General features: G+C 33.9%; 1 protein-coding gene across 1 annotated transcript; it reads left to right on the forward strand.

The window, feature by feature from the left end:
• The first annotated feature begins 4,976 nt into the window (after window positions 1-4,976).
• HPY2 (RING/U-box superfamily protein) lies at window positions 4,977-17,060 on the forward strand. Its single transcript, XM_086421762.1, has 7 exons — window positions 4,977-5,147; window positions 5,230-5,301; window positions 12,829-12,939; window positions 13,067-13,177; window positions 15,044-15,183; window positions 16,429-16,514; window positions 16,608-17,060. The coding sequence occupies exons 1-7, from the start codon at window positions 5,052-5,054 to the stop codon at window positions 16,748-16,750; spliced, it is 759 nt and encodes a 252-aa protein (XP_086277888.1). The 5' UTR covers window positions 4,977-5,051; the 3' UTR covers window positions 16,751-17,060.
• Window positions 17,061-21,800: the final 4,740 nt, after the last annotated feature.

The following is a 21,800-nucleotide window of genomic DNA, read 5'->3' on the forward strand; positions in this document are numbered from 1 at the left end:
AATAACCTCTCCTAAAATAAACGAATAAACATACTGAATCATTTTAAGATATGCAAAGTTTTACAGAGAAAACTACGATTAATTGGTATATATAGTCAGGGATGAGCAATTAAACATTTTAAAACTCACATTACATCAATCAATAGTACCCACTATAACATTTTCTTTTTATACAAATCTAATTGACCCAAATATAAACATTAAGTTTGCATTTCATTTTATATATCAAAATAAGGCAACAAATATATAATACACAATGGTGGAGTGGTGGAATTAGAGAATTTGGATTAACGATTGGATTACTCCTAGTCAGGACATAATGTTTCATAATAAAGTATTAGTTCCTGATTTTGTGGCTGATCGTTGTTTACCACACTTGCGGGATCATTCATCCGGTTCAGGTTGACCGTTTGACGTGATCATAAGCAATGAGTCTCTTTTCGATGTGTCAAAACGTTCGACTACTATAGATTGTTAGTGATCACTGACTAATCATCTTCGTTTATGTCTATCATGCGTGCATGTGATTCCAAAATATACAAATCATTCGTATACGACCACCTTTACATTACAAGTTCATTGGTAAATAGAGAAAGGAATAAACCCGGATTCTAATTGTGACTCCACTCTCATACACGTCCCATACCACGTATAAGCTTGGTAATCCCTACCGTACATTTTAAGATGATACATCATGACGTACTATCCCTTTAAGCATTCACAGACTTTTTAACAGCTCACAAAATAACTATATATATATATATATATTTTTCTTTTAAAAATAAAAGAGAAATAAAAAATACAAGGTTAAGAATAGATATCCAGTTTCCTATCATATAACTGCGGTCACTCGGCCTAAAATAAATAACAGAACTTGGAACCTCTACACCAACAGAATTTAAATAAACATGCAACTAATCATTATCCTTAGATATCCCTTCACTAACCTACATACATCATTACAATGTAAAACGCAGACATCATCCTTCGGATGTAATTCTTGGATTTTACCGTTTCATCCCATTTTCCTCTTATTTTTTTAATTTTTGCAGTTTTCAATCTGTCAAACAAGATATTCACTTTCTGATATTTATCAACTCAATATGAGTTCATTGAATATTAAATCATTTTTCAACTATGAAATTCATTTTTTTCAATAACATTAAAAAATTCAAAACTTAGATCAAAATGGGGTCCGAGCGGTGCATAAAACCCAACTGACGAAAATAACTCGATGAAATATGCTACCAATGTATAATTTGTTATAAAATACAATTAAACATATCAACTATGCAAGTTCTGACGTGAATTTGAAATAATTAATTGAATTCTATATCTTTGAAAACACATCACAAATTTTTAATAAAATCTTAAATGCAATTTTCATAATCTACGATTACTAATAGAAATTGAGAGTTCCTTACTATCTCTGTGCGATGAGATCGAAACATGTGCACGAAAATCGAGACGATTGGCGCAAAAATCTAGATGGATCAAATTTTGAGGTGACTGATTTTTTAATCTAATCTAGTGATCTCGAAGATCTCGATGCCGTCGTCCTTTCTCCCTTTTGTGGTAGAGAATGGTTTGACCCCAAAATAGATGAAATTTAGGGTCGAAGGTACGAAACCCCCATATCACATACAACTGTTTTTTGATGATATGGGATGAAAAATATGAGAAAAATAAATTAAATTGGGTAGGTTTTGTAGAGGTCGAGGCTGCAGACATTTTTTTCTTCTGCGTCGGAAGTCGAAAACGGATTGTTCGTGACGAATCTGAGTTGAAAAGTCGAGGAAAAAATCAAAATTAAAAAAAAAACGTTGGCTAGTTTTAAATGACGATGAATAGTGAAAAATTTTAAAAATTTATTTATATAAATTTTTAGGACGAAATCAGTATTTTACATATTATTTCGTTTAAAGATAACTTGACCATCCGGACTCTAAAAATAGCGAATGTATATTTTATTTTGTCTAATTTTTCATTCTGGATATAATTGTATGATCAATTTCTACAAATTATATCTCTAACAAAAATTTACAATTTTGACCCAATGGGATCCTAAAATTGACGTCGTTTTCATTTAACGATAATTCAACTTTTTGATCTCCAAAAATGACAAGTAAATAGTCCATTTTTTATAATTTTTCGTTATGAACCCAATGGTATGATAGAATCTTAACAATTCTTGTTCTAGCAAAAAGTCATTATTTTAGTCTGGTCCGACTCGATAATCAAGGATTTTGTAATTTTTTGTTCGGACTCGCATTTGAGCATGCTTACAAGCTAAAATATGTTTTTTGATCATTTTGAATCCAATGGTAAGGTCAGATTTCATTAAAAATGATCAGAACAAAATGCTACAATTTTACCCTAAGTCCCACTTTTAGGATTTTCTCAAACTTCCACTTTATTTTTTTCTTCGAGACACGAATCGAAAACTTAGGGTTTTACACGGACTGTGCATAGAAATATAATAAATGACGAAGGGTAATTTCATCATTTCAGTCCAGCGTTTTAAAACGCGGTTGTGCGAAGCTCCTCTCGTGTGATTTTCAAAATAATGATTTTTATAACAAATTTACGTTTAAAATTTCGAAACGCGAATTTTGGAGCTGTTATCTAACACGCAAAATTTTGGAAAATTCGACTTTTTGATGCAAACGCAAAAAAATTTGCGTTTAGAAACGGAATCAATCAGGCCCTAAACCTCTCCCTTTTAGATGGAGGCCTTGTCCACTATGCCCAACATTCGTTATAGTGCAATTATTAGTTAATGGATCTTGTCATATGAAATATAAACTTGTGTTTTCTTTTTAATGTATGAACTTGCTTTTTGGTGAGATTGATAAATGAGAAAAATGTAATAATGAGAGAGTAGAAAATGAAAAAGTTAAGACTAGACAAATCTATACTAAATAACCAAATTGGTTCCATGCTAATAGGACTATTTCATGACATAAAATGCAGATGTTTTGAGATAAATAACATCCCCTTCCTTTTCTTATTTTATTGATTGAAAATTCTATATGATGTTATTTCGAAAGTTAATTTCGCAAACAAATTAACATTACATGGCATGAGTTTATAAGAAAATTACTTATAATGTTTATTCATTATATAATGGTGTTGTAACATCACTTTTACTAAAAATGCAGAGTTGTGCAGGAGTAGCATTGAAATGTACGTTGTGGGGGACATTTCTGACATGGATGTGTGTCAGAACCATAAATGCTTTTCATCGAGATACAAGTGAGATCTCGATGAAAGCATTTATAGTTTTGATACACATCCATGTGAGAAATGTCTCCCATGATGTACATTTTAATATTACTTCATCATTATCCAAAAGTATATTAGATGACTTGATATGTCGTACGAAATGAGATGGCTCCAAAAGTCCACTTGATGTCCACATGTTTTAAAACCATGGTGGATTAGAAGCATGGTTTCAAATCTTGTCTGAGATCGATATTACTTGCCCAAGTCATCTTGCTCTTGTCCACTAATGAGATGGTCATGATTTTATATTATTTGATTCAAATAACTATTTTTATGATTGAAATATTTATTATTTTAATTTAAAAAATGATATTTATGATTAATGTGAACTTATAATCTATCTTATTTTATGACTATCCATATGTATACATATATTATAATAAGTAACTATAAGCCAAGTTAAATGGTTTATCTCTTCCGATATAACTTGATCTTGCCCATGAACAAGATGAGATGCCAAATTGAGATCGAGAAAGTGGATAGGAAGTAGGGCTTAAAATGGGTCAGACCTGGGTGAGACATGAGTGTATTCAGATGCAAGTTTTAAAAAAATATTTAATTGAATTTGAATTCATATTTGAACCAGACTCAAATCCTAGTAGATAAAATCATATTTGAATCATTTTGCTTTCAATTAATCCATATCCAACCCAATCTAAATCATGCCATTTAATTTCAAATCGTTCAACAAATTTTTTGCTAACCTCTTTGCCAAGTACTATGATATTTTATTTTATCATTATAATCATTCTATTTTAGAAGAATTCATATTATAATATAGTAGTAAAAAATAATATTTTGAAAATATAAAAACATAATTTTCAAAACAATATATGGTTGGGATATAAGAATGAATCCATATCCAACCTAGATCAAGGGACATCAAACTAGGGATGCAACTTGATCCAGTTCAAATCGAGAATCGAACCAAAAGATAGCTTTAAATTGGTTTGAAACAAGTTGTAGTTCTGTTTTAGGTTTAGAAAATGGAGAATCGGTCGATTTGGTTCGGTTCTTGGTTTAAGGTTTGTATAAAACCGAACCAAGTCGAGAATCAAGCCTTCTAAAATAAATAAATAAATATATTCATTTATTATGAATTGTTTTTGGAGCTAGGACATATATAAATGTCTTCTTTTTGGAGAAATCAAGAGAGCTATTATTGCCACACCAACTTTTATTAAAATCACATCAATTCCCATATAAACCACCAAAGAATTGCAAATAGCTGGCATGTCGTTAATAAAAATTGGTGTGGCAATAACAACACTCTAAATTAATAAAAAAAATTATGAATAAACTAATGGTTTACTGTATGAAATTTTATGTTTATTATTTATTTATTTTGTTAAAAATATGTTGTTTCCAACTAAGTTTATAGGATGTTGGAAACTCATAAAATCAATTTAGTCTGGTTTGGGTTAATTTGGTTCTATTGGCATTTCGGTTTGTTTCTAGTTCTTATTTATTGGAATCGACCTATGTTGGATCGATTTAGCCACAAACTGAACCGAGTTGCACCCTACATCAAACCATAGTCTAGCCATTTTTTTATAATTCGGATCCAGTACAAGGATCCAAACCCGTTAAATTCGGGGTTTCGGATCCCATTTTATGCTCTAGATTAGGAAGAAATTAATTCTTCCACGTACATCTCACGTGTCCGACTGATTATTCTCCCCTGTTTTCCCTCCTAAGCATTTCTTACGAATTGATGCTCGACGTTGGAAGCAGAGAGATTGCGCACAAGTGTTGGTAGAAAAAGAATGGCGTCGACCTCGGCTGCTCGTGGTGATGGAGGAGTTTCGAGAATCAGAAACGCATCTTCTACCCTTTACTCCGAAAACCAGTCCCTCATCACTGTAACTCTCTCTCTCTCTCTCTCTCTCTCTAGTACATTTTTTTTTATTTATAAATTTATTGAACACCAACTGTTTGTTGTAGGAAATTCGGAAATTTTTGTCTGTGGCAAAGGGAATTGCGGTGGATTTAGAGAAAGATGGACAGTCCCAAATGGTAATCATTCCGATCAAACCCTAATGGCGAATCCTTGCAATTTTGGTTGTTGTTTGTTTAATTATGGATATTTTTAAATATTACATGCCCACTTAAATAATTAGTAATTTTAGTAGTTATTGTTAAGATTTCTATGCAGCGGAGTCTAAATTTTCTTGAGCTTTTATTATTGCGGACACATAAAACAAAGAGAAGCACGTCACACGCTATACCACACGTAGAAGATGGAGGAGAGAGCAATAAAATAATATAAAACTTTATTATCTCTAAAGAAAAATTCAGCACACATACTAACTCATGGCTATAGGTGTCTTCGTATCGAAAACAAATTAAACTCCTATCTCAACTAGAATTCTTAAAATGATCTAGTTCTATAAAACAATCATAATCTAACGCAAATAAAATCCCAATCTAACTCTATTTAATTAAAAACAATCCTAATTTAACACAAATAGAATCCTAATATAACTTAAAGTTTAATCTAATCTAGGAATCATTCCACCGATCCAATAGTTGTAGGTCAGTGATGACTCTAACACTCTTCCTCAGCGCCGACTCTTTATTCATAATGCCAAGTTGCTATTGAAATTTAGAGAACTTCGGAAAAGAAAATTCCTTTGAGAAAATGTCCGCCGTCTGTTCTTCTGTATTAACTGGGAGAAGACTGATATCACCTTTTAGTACCTTCTCTCTAATGAAATGATGATGCACTTCAATGTGCTTCGTACGAGCATGAAACACTGGATTTTTCATCGAATCGCTTTCATTGTCGCAGTATAGTTCAATTGAATAGTTATTCTGTTGCTTGATGTTTGACATCAATTGCATGAGCCATTCACATTCTTGTGTTGCCATAGTTGTTGCTTTGTATTTTGCTTCGGTCGTCAAAAGTGATACTGTTGGTTGTCTTTTCCTACACCAAGATGTTGTTCCCGAACTCAAGCTGAATGCATATCCAGTAGTTGATCTGCGTGTTGATAAATCACCTGCGTAATCTGCATCACAGTACCCAACTACTTCATATGAGACTCCTTTTTCATAAAGAATCCTAAAATCAACTGTGCCTTTTACATATCATAAGATGCGCCGAATTGCTTCCAAGTATGGCTTCCTCAGATTTTGCATTAATCTGCTTATCATTCCAACTTCATAAGCAATATATGGTCGTGTCAGCGTTAAATAAATTAAGCTTCTAACTAACTGTCGATCCATGGTTCCATCCTCCAGTAGCTCTCCCACATCACTTTCCAACTTGCTATTTATTTCTGTTGGGGTTGAGATTGACTTGCAGTTTACCATCCCAAACTTGTCTAGCAAGTCTGTAGAATACTTCTTTTGGCACAAGAACACTCCATTATCACATCGATCTACTTCTAAACCAAGGAAGTGTCTGAGCTCCTTAAACTCCTTCATCTCAAACCTCACTGAAAAACTATCACGAATTAATATAACTTCCTTTGTGTCATCTCCAGTAATGATGAGATCATTCACGTAGATTGACACAATGGTAATCTACCCATTTTGTTGCTTGACAAATAGGCTCGAATCTACTAGCGCCACTACGTAACCACTAAAAACTAAAAATTCTGCAATCTTGCCGTACCAAACTTGTGATGCTTGTTTCAAACCATAAAGAGCTTTTCGTAACTTACAGACATGGTCTAGTTTCTGTTGGTCCTCAAATCCATGTAGTTGCTCCATAAATATCTCTTTATCAATCTCTCCGTGCAAAAATGCATTCTTAACATCCAATTGCCAAAGCTTCCACCCTTTAGTTGTTGCAATTGCAATCAACACACGTATAAAAGTGATTTTTGCAACTAAACTGAATGTTTCGTCAAAGTCAATTCCATATTGTTGACTAAATCCGCGTGCCACTAAATGTGCCTTGTAACGATCTATTGTTCCATTTGACAGTCTCTTCACCTTGTACACCCAATTACATGTAACTAGTTTTACTCCTTGAGGACGTGAGACCAATTCTCATGTTTCATTCTTGATCAAGGCAGTGAACTCTTCACCCATTGTGATTTTTCACTCATTAACTCCTTCTGCTGCTTCAAAAGAAGTCGGTTCCTCTATGTTGTGGGCTTCCAAGTTGTACAATAAATTTTCTCTCCTATAATGATTTCTGCAAAAGCACTATCTGTGTATTTGAGGTCAGGTCTTATACGTGAAGATCTCCAAGGCTTCAGTTTTGCATCTCCCTCCACGGTCTCAAGCTGTAAAAGACGTTTTTCTTCTGATGTCATGTTCTTTGGTGAACTGATTCCAATTTTCCAAGGGTCATTACGACTTCTTGGAGAACTTTCGGGCTCAACAGCATTACCAACCTTTGTCACTAGAGTGCCTGATCAACCTCCCCCTACTTTGATTCATCTTTATTGAGATAAATTTGAACTTCATCTTCAAACTCTAACGAATCTGGTAACAAAATATTGTCGTTTGATCTCCATGATGATGCTTCATCGAAGATTACATCCTGTGAGACATAGATCTTCCCTGTTGACGAATCACAACACCTCCAACCTTTTCTCTTGGAATCGTAACCCACAAAGATGCACCTCAACGCCCTTTTATTAAGTTTTGTTCGTAGATTTTTTGTAAAAAAAAAAACTTAACAAACACACCCAAAAACACGGAGATGTTTTACTATTGGTTTCTGTCCAAGTAGTTTCTTGTGCAGAGATAGAAACCCGAGCCAAAGTTGCAGCAGCCGATTGATCACATACATTGCTGTTGTCATTGACTCAACCCAAAATTGTGGTTGCACGTTTTTAGAGTGTAACATGCATCGACACGTGTTACCTAAATGTCAATTCTTCCGTTCAGTTACTTCGTTCTGTTGTGGCGTATTTACACAAGTGAGTTTCCTTCTAATTTTGTGTTGTTTCAAGTACTCGTTGAACTCCTCTGAGGTATATTCTCCACCATTGTTGGACCGTATACAACAAATGTTATGCCCGACCAATGTCTTTGCCTCCACATGAAATTCCTTGAACTTCTTGAATGCTTTAAATATTTCTTTTAAGAAGTACGCCCAAACATACCTTGAGAAGTGGTCGATGAAAATGATCATGTAGCGTTTTTCACTTATTGACGAGTACTTCACCTTACCAAATACATTAGTGTGTACTAGCTCCAATGGTTCTTTCGACTGAAACTTTGATTCTTCAAAAGGCAGTCGATGCGCTTTTCCGAACTGAAATCCTGCACATAGTATGTCTAAATGAAAATCAAGCTTTGGAAGTCCTCTGACAAATTCAGGTTTCGCCATCTTATGGAGCTTTTTGTATCCCGCATGCCCTAACCAACCATGCCAAAGGTTCGGTGTCTTCCACAATGATAACATGACTTTTTAATCTGCTTATCCTGTGCCTTTTTGTCATTCTTTCCGTTGATGTTGGTATCACCCCCGTTCTTTAATCCACTTTTGTTGCAATTCGATTAAAATTTGCTTCGTCACTTACTTTTGGAATCTTTAGAAAACATGGGTTCTTCCTTGTCTTTAGTCTTCAAGGTACCGGTTTTGACAAGCACCATCTCGTGACTAATGAGCAAATTTTCTAACTCATCCACAAAAGGTTGTGTCGCCCACTCGGCAATAGCCGCCACGTATGCCGCATACTCTAGCCAGAGACCGTTGATCAAGAGTCTCCTCATCTTGGCATTCGAGATTTTATTCTCTGGATCCAACATGGACAATTCCCTGCACACAGTCTCCATGCGAAGGAAATACTCTACCATCGAAAGTTTTCCTTGTTCTAGACTTCCAATTTCCTTTTCTAATAGTTGAAGGCAATGTGTGTTTTTCTTTGAGAATAGACCTGCAAAAATATCACACGCCTCTTTTGGTGTTTTCACATTCGAAATACGAATTAGCATGTCGTTATCCATGGATTGCTTTAGTGCATAGAGAGCTCTACCCACCTTGGCATTCCACTTTGTTTTCGATGTAGGGTCTTCTGGTGGCACCATGTTGTCTCCACACATCATGTCCCAGAGCTCGTGACCCATCATATACGATTCCTTATACATGATTTCCATAAACCATAGTTGGAGTTGTTGAGTTTTCACAAAAATGAGAAACCCGAGTCACCAGTCATCTTCTTCAATAAAATCGTTGCGTAGCCGTGCCGAAAACTCTCCCAATGAATCGTCCCGTTCTGATACCAATTGTTAAGATTTCTATGCAGCGGAGTCGAAATTTTCTTGAGCTTATATTATTGCGGACATATAAAACAAAAAGAAGGACATCACTCACTACACCACATGTAGAAGATGGAGGGGAGAAGTTGGGAGAGAACAATAAAATAATATAAAACTTTATTATCTCTAAAGTGAAATTCAGCACACATACCAACTCATGGCTATGGGTGTCTTTACATAGAAAACAAATTAAACTCCTATATCAACTAGAATTCTTAAAATAATCTAACTCTATAAAAACAATCTAACTCTATAAAAACAATCCTAATCTAACACAAATAAAATCCTAATCTAATTCTATTTAATTAAAAACAATCCTAATCTAACACAAATAGAATCCTAATCTAACTCTATTTAATTAAAAAACAATCATAATCTAACACAAATAGATTCCTAATATAACTTAAAGTTTAATCTAATCTAGGAATCATTCCACCGATCCAATAGTTGTAGGTCGGTGATGCCTGTAACAGTTATTAGATTGGATATTTAGTATCTTGTCTAATGGGATTGAATTGATTTGAATTAGGGGTTTTAGATTTTTAATTGAAGAAATAATTGGGAGAAGTACATTAGGAGGTTTTACCCGTTGGAAGAGGCGAGATGTAAAGAGTAATGCCCTTGAAGTGATTACTTTCGTTATGTCAGGTCTATTATACATAAGGATGGAAAGATTGGATGGTTAAAGTTGAGGTGCACTTCTAGAGTGTTATGTGACAGACACTTATGATCAAATTAAAAAGAAAATTTTATGAGATGGTAGTAAGATCAACTATGCTTGTGAAGCTGAATGTTGGGCGCTAAGAAGTATCGTGTTAATAAATTGAGTGTAATAGAGATGAGGATGTTGAAATGGATAAGTGAAAAGACTAGAAAAGATAAAGTTAGAAATGATAGCTTTCAGGAAAATGTAGTAGTTATACTAGGAGATAAATTAAGAGAAAGTCAATGGAGATGGTTTGGGAGTGTTTAGCCAAGGCTGATTGTAGCCTTAATTAGAAATATTCAAGTTGAAGGTTTAAAGAGAGAAAAGATGATCCATAAAAAGGTTTATGGATTTAGTAAAAATAAATGTGAAGTTATGAACCCACTTTCAATAATAGAAGACTTGGCTCTGGATAAGGTGAAACAAAGGAACATGATTGTTTTGCCGACCATAAATTTTTGGGGATAAGACTTTGTTGTTTTTGAAGAATTGGTTATGCCATAATGGTTTCTTGGCAGAATAAATCCACAGATGTATAATCATCTCTGAAAGAATGGTTGCCAAACGAGGCCTAAAATTATATTAGTTTTTCTTATTTTCAAGTTTATAACGTGATCCCAACCACCATTGATCTATTAGTAAACTAGTTACATCACATGCCTACTTTTAATCACTACAACAAAGGGATGTTATGGATCCGTGAACCATCATCAAGGTTGCTAAGTTACTACCATGCATCACGACACTTCATGGCATGCCAATGTTACCTTAGCACTTCCAATTTTCAAGTTTTTTTGTTTTTCTAGCACGACATAACACTCCATGGCACTTGCCATACATATGGTGGGACAATTTCCCCTAATTTTGAATTAACATCAAGAGTGTTGTTCCCAAATCTTAGGTTCAAACCCCCTTAAACCCGACTTCACTTGCCAACCACTAACCCTTTACATATAAAAAAAAGTTTAACTACAAAAAAAAACTAAGATTGTGGATGATGTAGTCTAGTAACTTGGATAGCATCCCAATGTTATCTTGGCACTTTTGATTTTCAAGTAGTTGCCATGTCGTCCTGACACAACATTGCATGGCACTTTTCATACACATGGTTGATCCAATTTTCCCGAGTTAGGGTCAACATCAAGAGTGTGGATCATAATTTATGTTTACCTATTAAAAGAAAAGAACTTAAGAGTGTGGATATCATATTCTGGTATCTTGGGGAGCATCCAACTCAAAGTTTCCGTCATATGCCTCAAATTTTTTTTTTATACCACTTAGAATGATATGTTATGTTGCAAGTTAATATTTTATGGCCGTGCCACCAAAGTGGAATATCTGGAGATGGTCATATCGAACATGTTGACACTTAATACTCATGTCATATGTCAAGGTAACACTATTGTTGACCCAATCCAACTTGTTGACCATTCAATGGTAACATTGATCCTTAAGTAATCCAACCATTAAAAAAGATCTCTGACAGGACGAGAGAGAATAAGAAATTTTTGATAGAAACAATACAGTTAATACATGAGACTTCAAGGAATGTTTCCTATTAATAAGGAAATGCTCAAAAAGAGTGAAGTAATGTTCAACCATCTTTTAGAGATGTTTCCATGTTCTTCTGAAGAGAGTCCAACCATATGAAGTGATAACTATCCAAAGCTTTCCTTAGTAGGAAGAAATCGATATTGTCAAGATCATCAAAGATGACAATACTCAACTCAAGATTGATGACATTTTAACAATTAAGAACCCTCATTTTTCTTTGCTTTATTCAAGATTGTTAATGTATGGTAATTTTGAATGACATTCAACAATTGCCTTTGTGTTCCATATTGACTTTGAGGTGTATGTTATCTTTTAGAAGCACCAAGACAGAGACATGCAAATATGCAATATCAGAGAGTTGTTGACCGTGTTTTTTTTTTTCTGATAAGTATAGAATTTTATTGATAAGGGGACAAGAAGTCCACAAAAACAATACAACAAGAAGCAGACAGCAAAGCAAAAAGCAACAAAATCACTCCCTAATTACATTTCCCTATCTAAACATAAAGTTTTCAAAAAAGAAGCCCCTAAACTCCTTGAGCATGTTGTTGCAAGCAGATCATTGTTGACTACATGAGAAAAGTGCCAACAAAACACATATTAAAATGGATATGCTTGCTTTGAACACATTCTGGGATCTTGGTAGTTGAGACGTTGAGGTGAGGTTGTTTTCAAGAGGGGTGGAATGTTAGGATGCCGTTTTCAAGAGTGATGGAATGTAGGTACCTTAGTATTAGTATTAAAGAGTAAAACAATATTATAGGGAGAGTTATACAATAATGGGTTAATTGTTCAATTTAGAGATTAAGGCTTGGATTAGGAATTTGATTTGGATTTGGATTGTGGTGAATATATACAATTTTTGGTTTTTGAATTGATATAAAATACGCATTGTTTTTTCATGTAAAAAATCAATCAAGAATTTTCTGCATTTTCTTGAAAATTCTAGGAGGTCCCAAACCCTCGAAGTTGGTCCTTACTTTTCATCTTTTGTCTCTGTATTATATGATTTACAGTCACTAGGAATCTATGTTCCTAATAGTTTTTTATCAGTGCAGGTGAAAGAACTTGAAGATGGTGTCATTGAGTTGTTGGCAGCATGTGATGATTGCACAAATTTCTCTTCAGCAATTGAATCTGTTGGAAACAATTATCAACCTGGAGAAGAGGTGCTTTTCTCTCTCTCTCTCTCTATATATATATATATATATATATATGATTTTAGTATTTTTATTTCTTTCTATGTGCCCTAATGTTTTTTTTCTTCTATCTTTTGGTTTGGGTTTTGAATTTTAGTTGACAGATTTTAAGAAGTTATTTGAGGAGGAAGTCGCAAAGCTCAAAGCTGGTTTGCCTTCGGTTCCACAGAACCTTCCATTTTTACGACAATTCAAGGAAGCTATCTGGGTATGCTTCTTATTAGTTTTCAAATTCTTGTTTCCTGCTTCAAATGACTGACGATGTTCACCGGACTTTGCTTTTGTTAGCTGCTCGTTACCATTTCTCTTAATTATTTATCATCAAAAGCAGTTATCTTGTTTGTGGAAATTTTTAGACTCAAAACCGTTATTAGATTCTTGTTCACTCAACATGACGTGTTATAATTCTTCATTTATCATTAATTAAATTCCTAGCAACTCGTTGGAATTCTGAATTTAGTAAGAGCCTGTTTGAAAGCACAAATTATCCAATTCTGATCACTATTGTGAAAATCCTGCCTTGACACTGGTGTTTATATCCTGATTCCAATATGCATCCCTCACCCCCCCCCCCCCCCCCCCCCCTGAGCCCACACACACACACCCCCCACTTATATTTATCAAATAAAATAAACAAGCCTATTACACTGGTATTGATCCCTGAATACAACACAAGCACACCTTTCGAATTGGTGTTGATCCCCGAAATGTGATACATAAGCACTCCTATGGGGTTGATGTTTATCTCCAGACTCCAAGCTCACATTTTTGGTTTAGCTTTGATTCCCTAATTTCAACAAATTCACACAAATACTGATTTCTTGAATGCTAGTTAAATCTCTCAAGAGAGTTTTAGTAAAGCATTTTTGACGGATGAATACTGGCCAATTTGGTTAACATGGATTACACAAGAGAGAATATTGGAAGCAGCATATGCAGTCTTTCTCTGATTTGAACCTATTTATATCTCAGAATCTGCCTATACTTCGTCTCACTTCGGAGTTGTTTAGGTAACTTTCTGTTGTTTGAAAGGCTAAGGTTGGTTCAATAATTTATCTTCCTTGCCTTGTGCATCTATTGTCCGAGCCTTTGTATATACCACTCTTGAATTCCTACTGCTTAAATACAATAAGCAGTTGTAATCGTCAATTTCTAGTGCATTAGGTTATTTCATATCAGATTGTGTAGCTCATTCTCTTTTATGCTTTTGTTGACAAAACTATGTATTACTTTTATATTTCATTTACTACTAGACATGCCCTAGTTCTTTTTTCATATATTCATCTCTGATCTCTTTGTTATTGCAGTTTGCATACTTTTTTTTTTTTTAAGTATAAGATTTTATAAATATCAAAAGAGAATACAAAGGATGCTGAGGAGGCCCCCAAGCAAGAAAGCATAAAAAAACAAGAAACAAACAGTTACAAATTACAAAGGCAATCCCATCTAAACACCGAAGAACTCCTTATGAAGCTTGGCCCAAATGAACATTAACCCAAGAACCTCCATGAACACGGAATGCTCATTACCCTCTTTTCCATGGAACACCCTGTTATTCCTCTCTTTCCAAAGCCCCCAAGCAATGGCCGAAGGAAGAATAGTCCACAAAAGTCTACTTCTATGGGAGAAGATATTATAAGACCACCCCTCAAGCATCATCAAGAAGGTATTAGGAAGAACCCAATGCATTTGGAACCGATGAAAGACAGAAACCCAAATACCACGGGAGAATGAGCAATGAAGGAAGATATGATCCACGGATTCTACTGTCTCTCATACAAAGAGGGCAACAGTTGAGAGTAATCCACCCACGGATAATCAGATTATCCAAAGTAAGATTCCTGCCCAGGGAGGCTAGCCAAACAAAGAAAGAAACCTTAGGAGGGACCAAGGTAGACCAAATGAGAGAAACCTTGCAAACTATATTTGACACTTGGCATTTTCATTACTTTATCATTATTTTTTTTTTTCTTTTTCATTTTAGACAATGGAATGGACTAACTGTATTTGTTCAGCCTAACCCCAGATATTTGGGATAAGCTTCAATGACAAAATTCTCATTACTTTTGTACAGAATGTTCACCATGCAGGTCAACCAATGCCAGGTGAAGAGCAAGAAGACATTGTAATGACCAGTACTCAGAATAACATTTTGAATATCACATGCCCATTAAGTGGAAAACCTGTTATTGAATTAGCAGATCCAGTGCGAAGGTATTATTTGGATTCGTTCTGCGCCCCCCCCCCCCCCCCCCCCCCCCCCCCCCCCCCCCCAACACACACACATTACAGGATTTCTGGGATTTTTTTAGGGAAATAACGGGTTTTTTCTGTTAGCCAACTGTAAAATCACTGGGCAGATGTGGTGGATGAATTGTGGAAAATAGTTCTGTAATGCCTTGATCAAGAAAGAAAAAACGTTTTTTTTTTTTTTTTTTGAAAGATAAACAATATATTTTAAATAAGAACGAAGATTAGCCCTCTGGCCTACAAACTGAATCCCATCTAAATAAATCTTCAAAGAGACACACTTAAATTCCTCATACAACTTGCCCCATGAAAATAAAATACCCACGATGAACCAATTACTCCTAATGCACAATAGATTTTAGATACGCTTACGGTTCACACCCTCTGTGCAAGCTATGACGTGTGATTTCTTGCAAATATATATTGTTGTGTCAGTACAAGCGTAGTTTAGTTAGCCTTACTTTATCCTCTTATTTTCTGATATATTTTGATGAGCTTCTGATTGGTACGAATGAATCTTTGTATAAGTTAATGAGGCAGTCACAGATTGAGAACTTTATTTTTTTGTTTCTAGTCTCCACTTCTTTTCATGTAAACTACGCCTAGAATTTACTTAGAGACTTAATGTTGCCAAATAATTTGTTAATGGCATGGTGGGAGTCGTTGATCTGTCCAAGGGTACTCACTGAGTTTGGGTTTCTTCCCCATCCTACCCGGCACGAAATGGCTACTTTGTGATATTTGTCTTGAATTTGGTTCGACATATATGGTTATGGACTTCATCCAATTCTTTGACAAGAGATTCACAAAAATCTACTTAGTGCTACCAAATTGGTCTTCAAACAACAAAAAGTAACAAATTTTATTCTTGAGTTGGCTGAAGTAGGGGTATTTCAACCATATTGGTCGCTTAAAAAACTAATATTTTCAGGTATGGCGTGTATCTGTAAATGTATTGGCTTGCATTATGTGTAATCTCCAGTTTGAAGAAAAATTAAAAGTTGTTAAAAGATAATAAAAAAAAAAGCCGAGATAAAAAACTGTTGTTTGTAAGTTGTTAAGGCATGCATATGTGCACAAATTTATCCGTAAAAGTCCAATATTGGGGTATGCTCATGAAAAGTAGGTCTATTTTATTGACTATTATCGATCCCCATTGCATTGGTCTCTATTTTTAAGTTTTTGACCACTCTATTTTCTTTTCTTCAGTATGGATTGTAAGCATATTTATGAAAAGGAGGCAGTGATGCACTACATAAGAACAAAGATTGCATGCCCTCGATGCCCGGTAGCAGGTAATTATTGATCCCTTTCAATTCTAACTTCACTTGTTTTTTTTTTTTTTTCCTACTTGTCTTATCCTTCACCTATGTTTTTTTTCTACTCAGGTTGTCCCAAAATACTGCAAGCAGGAAGAGTTGTATGTGACGTCTTATTGCATATTGAGATTGACGAATTGCGTTCGATGAATAACCAAAATGCACGGCCGACCGTCGTGGAAGATGTCACTGAGCTCGATGAACAAGACTGAAGTATGTCTTACAAATTACCGTTCAAGGAGTGTGTACAGTCCACCGACTCTTCTTTTTGAACAATTTACTATGTTTTACCGGTTGAAGAATGCAATATCTTTTTTGTTTCATTAATTTTCCATGGAGCCAACATCAGTGATATCTATTGTTGACCGATGTTTCATTTTGTTTCGGGATGGTTTGGCAGAACCTTCCGATTTCAGCTGAGACTGAATCGAAGCAATGCCTCTGAATGTTTTGGATTATCTCGGAATATTTTGGAATGTCTCATGATGGCTTAATCGAGACTGTCATGGTTTTTCTTTTAAACTGATTTCCTCGGAATAGTTGAATTTTGCATTTATATGTTGAGACACTGGAACCTGGCCCTTTAGATATACTCTTGAGGCAATTGTCAAGTATTGTCATCACCAAAACCCTAGGTCGAAGGCGAAGATTTTTGGGGGAAAACTAGGGGTTGAGGAGGAGGGTATTTTGATCATTTTTTTTAGTGTCTCATCGAAGAAACGAGGAGGGGTTTGTCATCACTTTGAAAATTCAGATGTATTTCAAGTATTCACCAACATTGGGAAGTGTTTATCTAAACTACCCATTTTAACCTTGGGTCGGTGGGATCCAATAGTAGGTTGTGTTTAATACCCAGTATGACTGTATGAGCAATATTTCCTCGGGGCCTTCATCACCCGCGAGGGCACTCCCTCACTTACCTGGTATGTGTGATGTGCGGGCATTGCATGTGCCCGGGGAGGGACCCATATGCCATGGCTCATCCGGTCCCCCTAGTTGGATGTAAGTCTGGACACCCCGTTATAAATAAAAAATAAAAAACTACCCATTTTAAAAATGTTACAGATTAATATGATTCATTCTAGCAAGTTATGTTAAGAAGTTCTCTTCGAGATCTTTACAACAACATTTATATCAAATATTTTGTTCATATATAAAAGAGATTTACCGGCAGATCTATCTGTTGCAATTTTATTACAAACTCCCTTACTTTATCAAGTTGGTTACCTGAGCAAACCTTGCTTTATAAATTAGGCTACTATAACTAACTTAGTAAGTTTTCAAATCTTATTAAGGGTTGTTTGCCCCATAGATTATCATCAAATTAGAAATCCAAAACCTTTTAGATTTCATGGAAAAACTCATATTCAAAAGAAAAAAAGCTTTAGAAAAAAAAAAAAATTAGCTTATTTGTTGATGTTGAAAATGGATGACTATCGAACTCTTAAATTTAAAACTAAAATTCAATGGTGAAAATTAACCTTTTTTTTCCAATTTTTTTTAAAGTTCCTAGAATTTATCTTTTATAACACTATGACATCAAATCGTGCTTTTGGATGACACAAATTCATGCGGTTAGAATCCACTCCTATGTATGTTAAATGACAAATTAATCCCATAAATTTGAATTTTATGACGTGTGTAGGGTTTGGTGGGTAGCAAACTTGATTTTTTACTAATGTATATAAAAGTAATATAATTATTTTGTCCATTCATTTACACTTTTATTATAATCATTAAGAAAAACAATATCATTACTTAAGCATCAGGTGTGCATTCCCCCTCTTATCTTTAATTATTGGTTCTTTTCTAACACCTTGTATCTAACCAATGTAGTTGACTCCATATATATATATATATATATATATATATATATATATATATATATATATCTAATAGATATATTTGTTAGGCATGACTTGGTAGCTTTTTAGATAACATTCATGTTTTTCTTATGTTAGATCCTAACCATCCAAAATTGGAGTTGAAGTGCATGTATGGTCATCAATCAAAGTTGTCCAAACATTAGCTAATCTTACCCATTTATTCAATTGTGGACGGTTCATGATGTGATTTTGGTTCTGATTGGCTTACTTAGTGTGTGTTTGGTACACTTCTAAAGTTTGAATAGAGGTGGTCCACCTTTAAAATTCAGACTTCAGAAGTTTTATTACTATTTGTTTCATTTCAGATTTCAATCTTAAGAACCAAAATTCAGAACTTTTGATTAAGTAACGGGAGAACGCTAGATGAAACTTCTGAATTCTAAATTATTATTTTTTTTCTAAAATACCCTCCTCAAAATACTAATTTCTATCACCCATCTCTTCTTTATACAAACCTTAAAGCCCTTATTTTTAACTTGTCTACTTTTCCTTTCTCTTCTACTTCTTCTTCTTTTACAACTGTGCTGTCAAGGTATCTCCACTTTTCCTTCTGATTAAGTAGTTCACATTTCAATCCATTTTTCCTTTTGATTTTGTTTGTTAAATTTGTAGGTAGATCACATCACTTTACGTGATCAGATTGCAATTAAATTAGAAAATGCATGATTGTTTATTGTTTGAGTATTACCTTGTTAGAATATAATTTTTCAAGTATGAAATTAATTTGAAAACAATACTTTTGGAGTTTTTGATTTATTAGAAATTGAAATTAGATGTGTGGATGGTTTCATTATGCATAACATGTTATGTTTTTCGGTTAACAATTTATTAGAATTACAAAAGGGTAATATTGTCAAAATGACCATCATGGTTAAAAATTATGTTTGTAACCAGAAACTTTTAAAAATGATAAACAAACAATTTTTTCAGAACAAGACTTCAGATTCCAGATTTCAGAAAACAGAAATTAGACTTCAGACTTTAGAAGTATGACCAAACCTACCCTTAATTGGATGGTTAAGATGTTATCCAGATGAAGGTTCTTAATCTCTTAATTCAATTCTTAACTATCTTATTGATTTGACTTGGGTTAGGGTTTCATCATTTAGATCAGACCTGATTATTACTTGGGGGCGATTCTAACTGGACACATTAGTACCTAATTTTGTTTACTTGTTAAAATTGGAAAAAGAAAAATGTTGAATTAATAAACAATCTTATTGAATCTAAGAAGATGAAAAGTTCACTTTTTGGATGGAAACTAGTTGACCATTTAAAAAAAAAATGAAAAAAAAATGAAAAATTATCAATTTTTTAATTTTATTTTTGGGCATGTATCTCTGGGCTTGGCCCACTCCATAGACCTTGGTCTTGTCTAAGGACTAGTCTTAGGGCACGTGCAACGCTTGCACCAGGTAAGTTAAGGTGCGCCCTCGCGCGTGGCCCCTAAGGAATTAATGCTCATATTGGGTATTGAACTCACAACCCATGAATATTAACTGCTTATTGGTCCGAAATTACCATTGAGACAACCCTTCGGGGTTAACAAAAAAATAAAAAAAATTCAATTAATTATCAAAAAATAATAAATTGAAATTTTTTTTTTGATTTAACATGTTAGACTCTTCAACATGCTTTCATATATTTTCAAATACCAAAAACTAGTTCAAATCCATGTTATTGGATTTGTTCTTAGTAAATTGTATTGCAAATTGGTACAAAGGGACTACCTTGTGATTTAGCTTGTACCATGTTGGTGGAAACAACAAACCCTTGCTATCACCCTATTTTAGGTCAATAGCATATGCTCCCTATGTTTTGATCAATATCAGAGATATTGACGTGTTTTCATATTGACGATAAGAAGCCTTGACTTATAAATCTTCTTGTTTGAAACTACTATGGTTTTATGGGGTTGAAAATGTCTCACTCTGTACAATAAAGTAAGGTCTATACTCTATACTATCCCATTTTATTGTCTGTCCTCTTTGTCTCATTTAATTTTATTGTCTTTCTTTTCTTCTCTTCTCTTTTTCAATAATATCTTCTAATTTTACTATATTTTCTCTTTTACCCCTTAATCAATATGAATCAAGTTAATTCTAGAATAACGAAGCATAAATCATCAACCCTACTTCAAAATAAACAAGGGAAAATTACTTAAAGGATTCTAGCGGAGGGATTTATTTTTATATTGTCCTTAAGTTTTGCGTGGTAGTTTGGTAAGACATTTAATAAATTTTTTATTTCTTAATGGTCCCTCATTATTGGCGAATTCATCACTTTTTTATTTACTGTCGAATGCACCACTTTTTTATTTATTGTCAAACTCGACACTTTTTTATTTAGTATTGAGTTCACAATTTTTACTGTCAATCTCACCATTATTTATTGTTGCGTTCACCACTTTTTATTTATTGTTGATCTCAATGTTTTTTATTTGTTGTAGAATTCACCATTTTTTATTTAAAAAGTGGTGAACTCGGTATTGGTAAAACTCATATATTTTCAATTTTCAAGTTTTTTAGACTAAAATACATAGAAAGATCGACTAAAAACTTGATACAACGACTTGTTTAGATGATTTCAACCTAAAAGAACCATCCTTGGTTGATTTTGATTCAAAAACTAAGAAAAAAGTGAAAAAATCCTAATTTTTTACACACATCTTAAAAATGTTTAAAAAAAGCCTTGAAAATTGCTTCTTCTTCCTTCTTAAATCATTTTCGATGGAATGGAGTCTCTGAAACTTGATTGAAATGTCAAAAATATAAATTTTTTTGGATGAAAATAATGAGTTCAAACGATTAGGGCATTTAATCATGAGAAATGTGGGAGATGAGATTGTGGACTATTAAAAAAAGAAGTAAAGTTAACTAAATGGTCAATTGGATTATTAAAAGACCATCATAAACTTAGGGATTATTTTAAAAAAAAATTCCTCCACCAAGCACTTTTAAGTAATTTTCCCAATGAATAAATTAGTGCAACAAATAACATAGGTCCAAAACCAATCTTGAAAACCAACCATGATTCCCATCTCTTTCTAATTAATTTTTAGTTGGAATATTCTTTTAATGAAAACAATCAATTTCATGAAGAAAAAAAAAAAATCTAAATTTAAAGTGTAATGATTTTGTAACTCAACCTGACAGAGTAACTCAAAAATTCAATTGACGTGTACCCTACAAGAATCATAGATTTCCCCCCATACACAACCACACATCCCCATAAAACATGTGCAATTGTGTATCTCGCGGGAAATTTTTTACAATTCTTGCATCCACCATGTTAATGTGTTTTTGAGTTACAAAATCAACGCTCAAATCTAAAATCAAACAAAATTGAGATACAAATTTTCATAATTTTTTTTTTC

This window comes from Akebia trifoliata, chromosome 13 (genome assembly GCF_017979445.1).
Source record: "Akebia trifoliata isolate Shusen 1 chromosome 13, ASM1797944v1, whole genome shotgun sequence".
Classification (NCBI taxonomy): Eukaryota; Viridiplantae; Streptophyta; class Magnoliopsida; order Ranunculales; family Lardizabalaceae; genus Akebia; species Akebia trifoliata.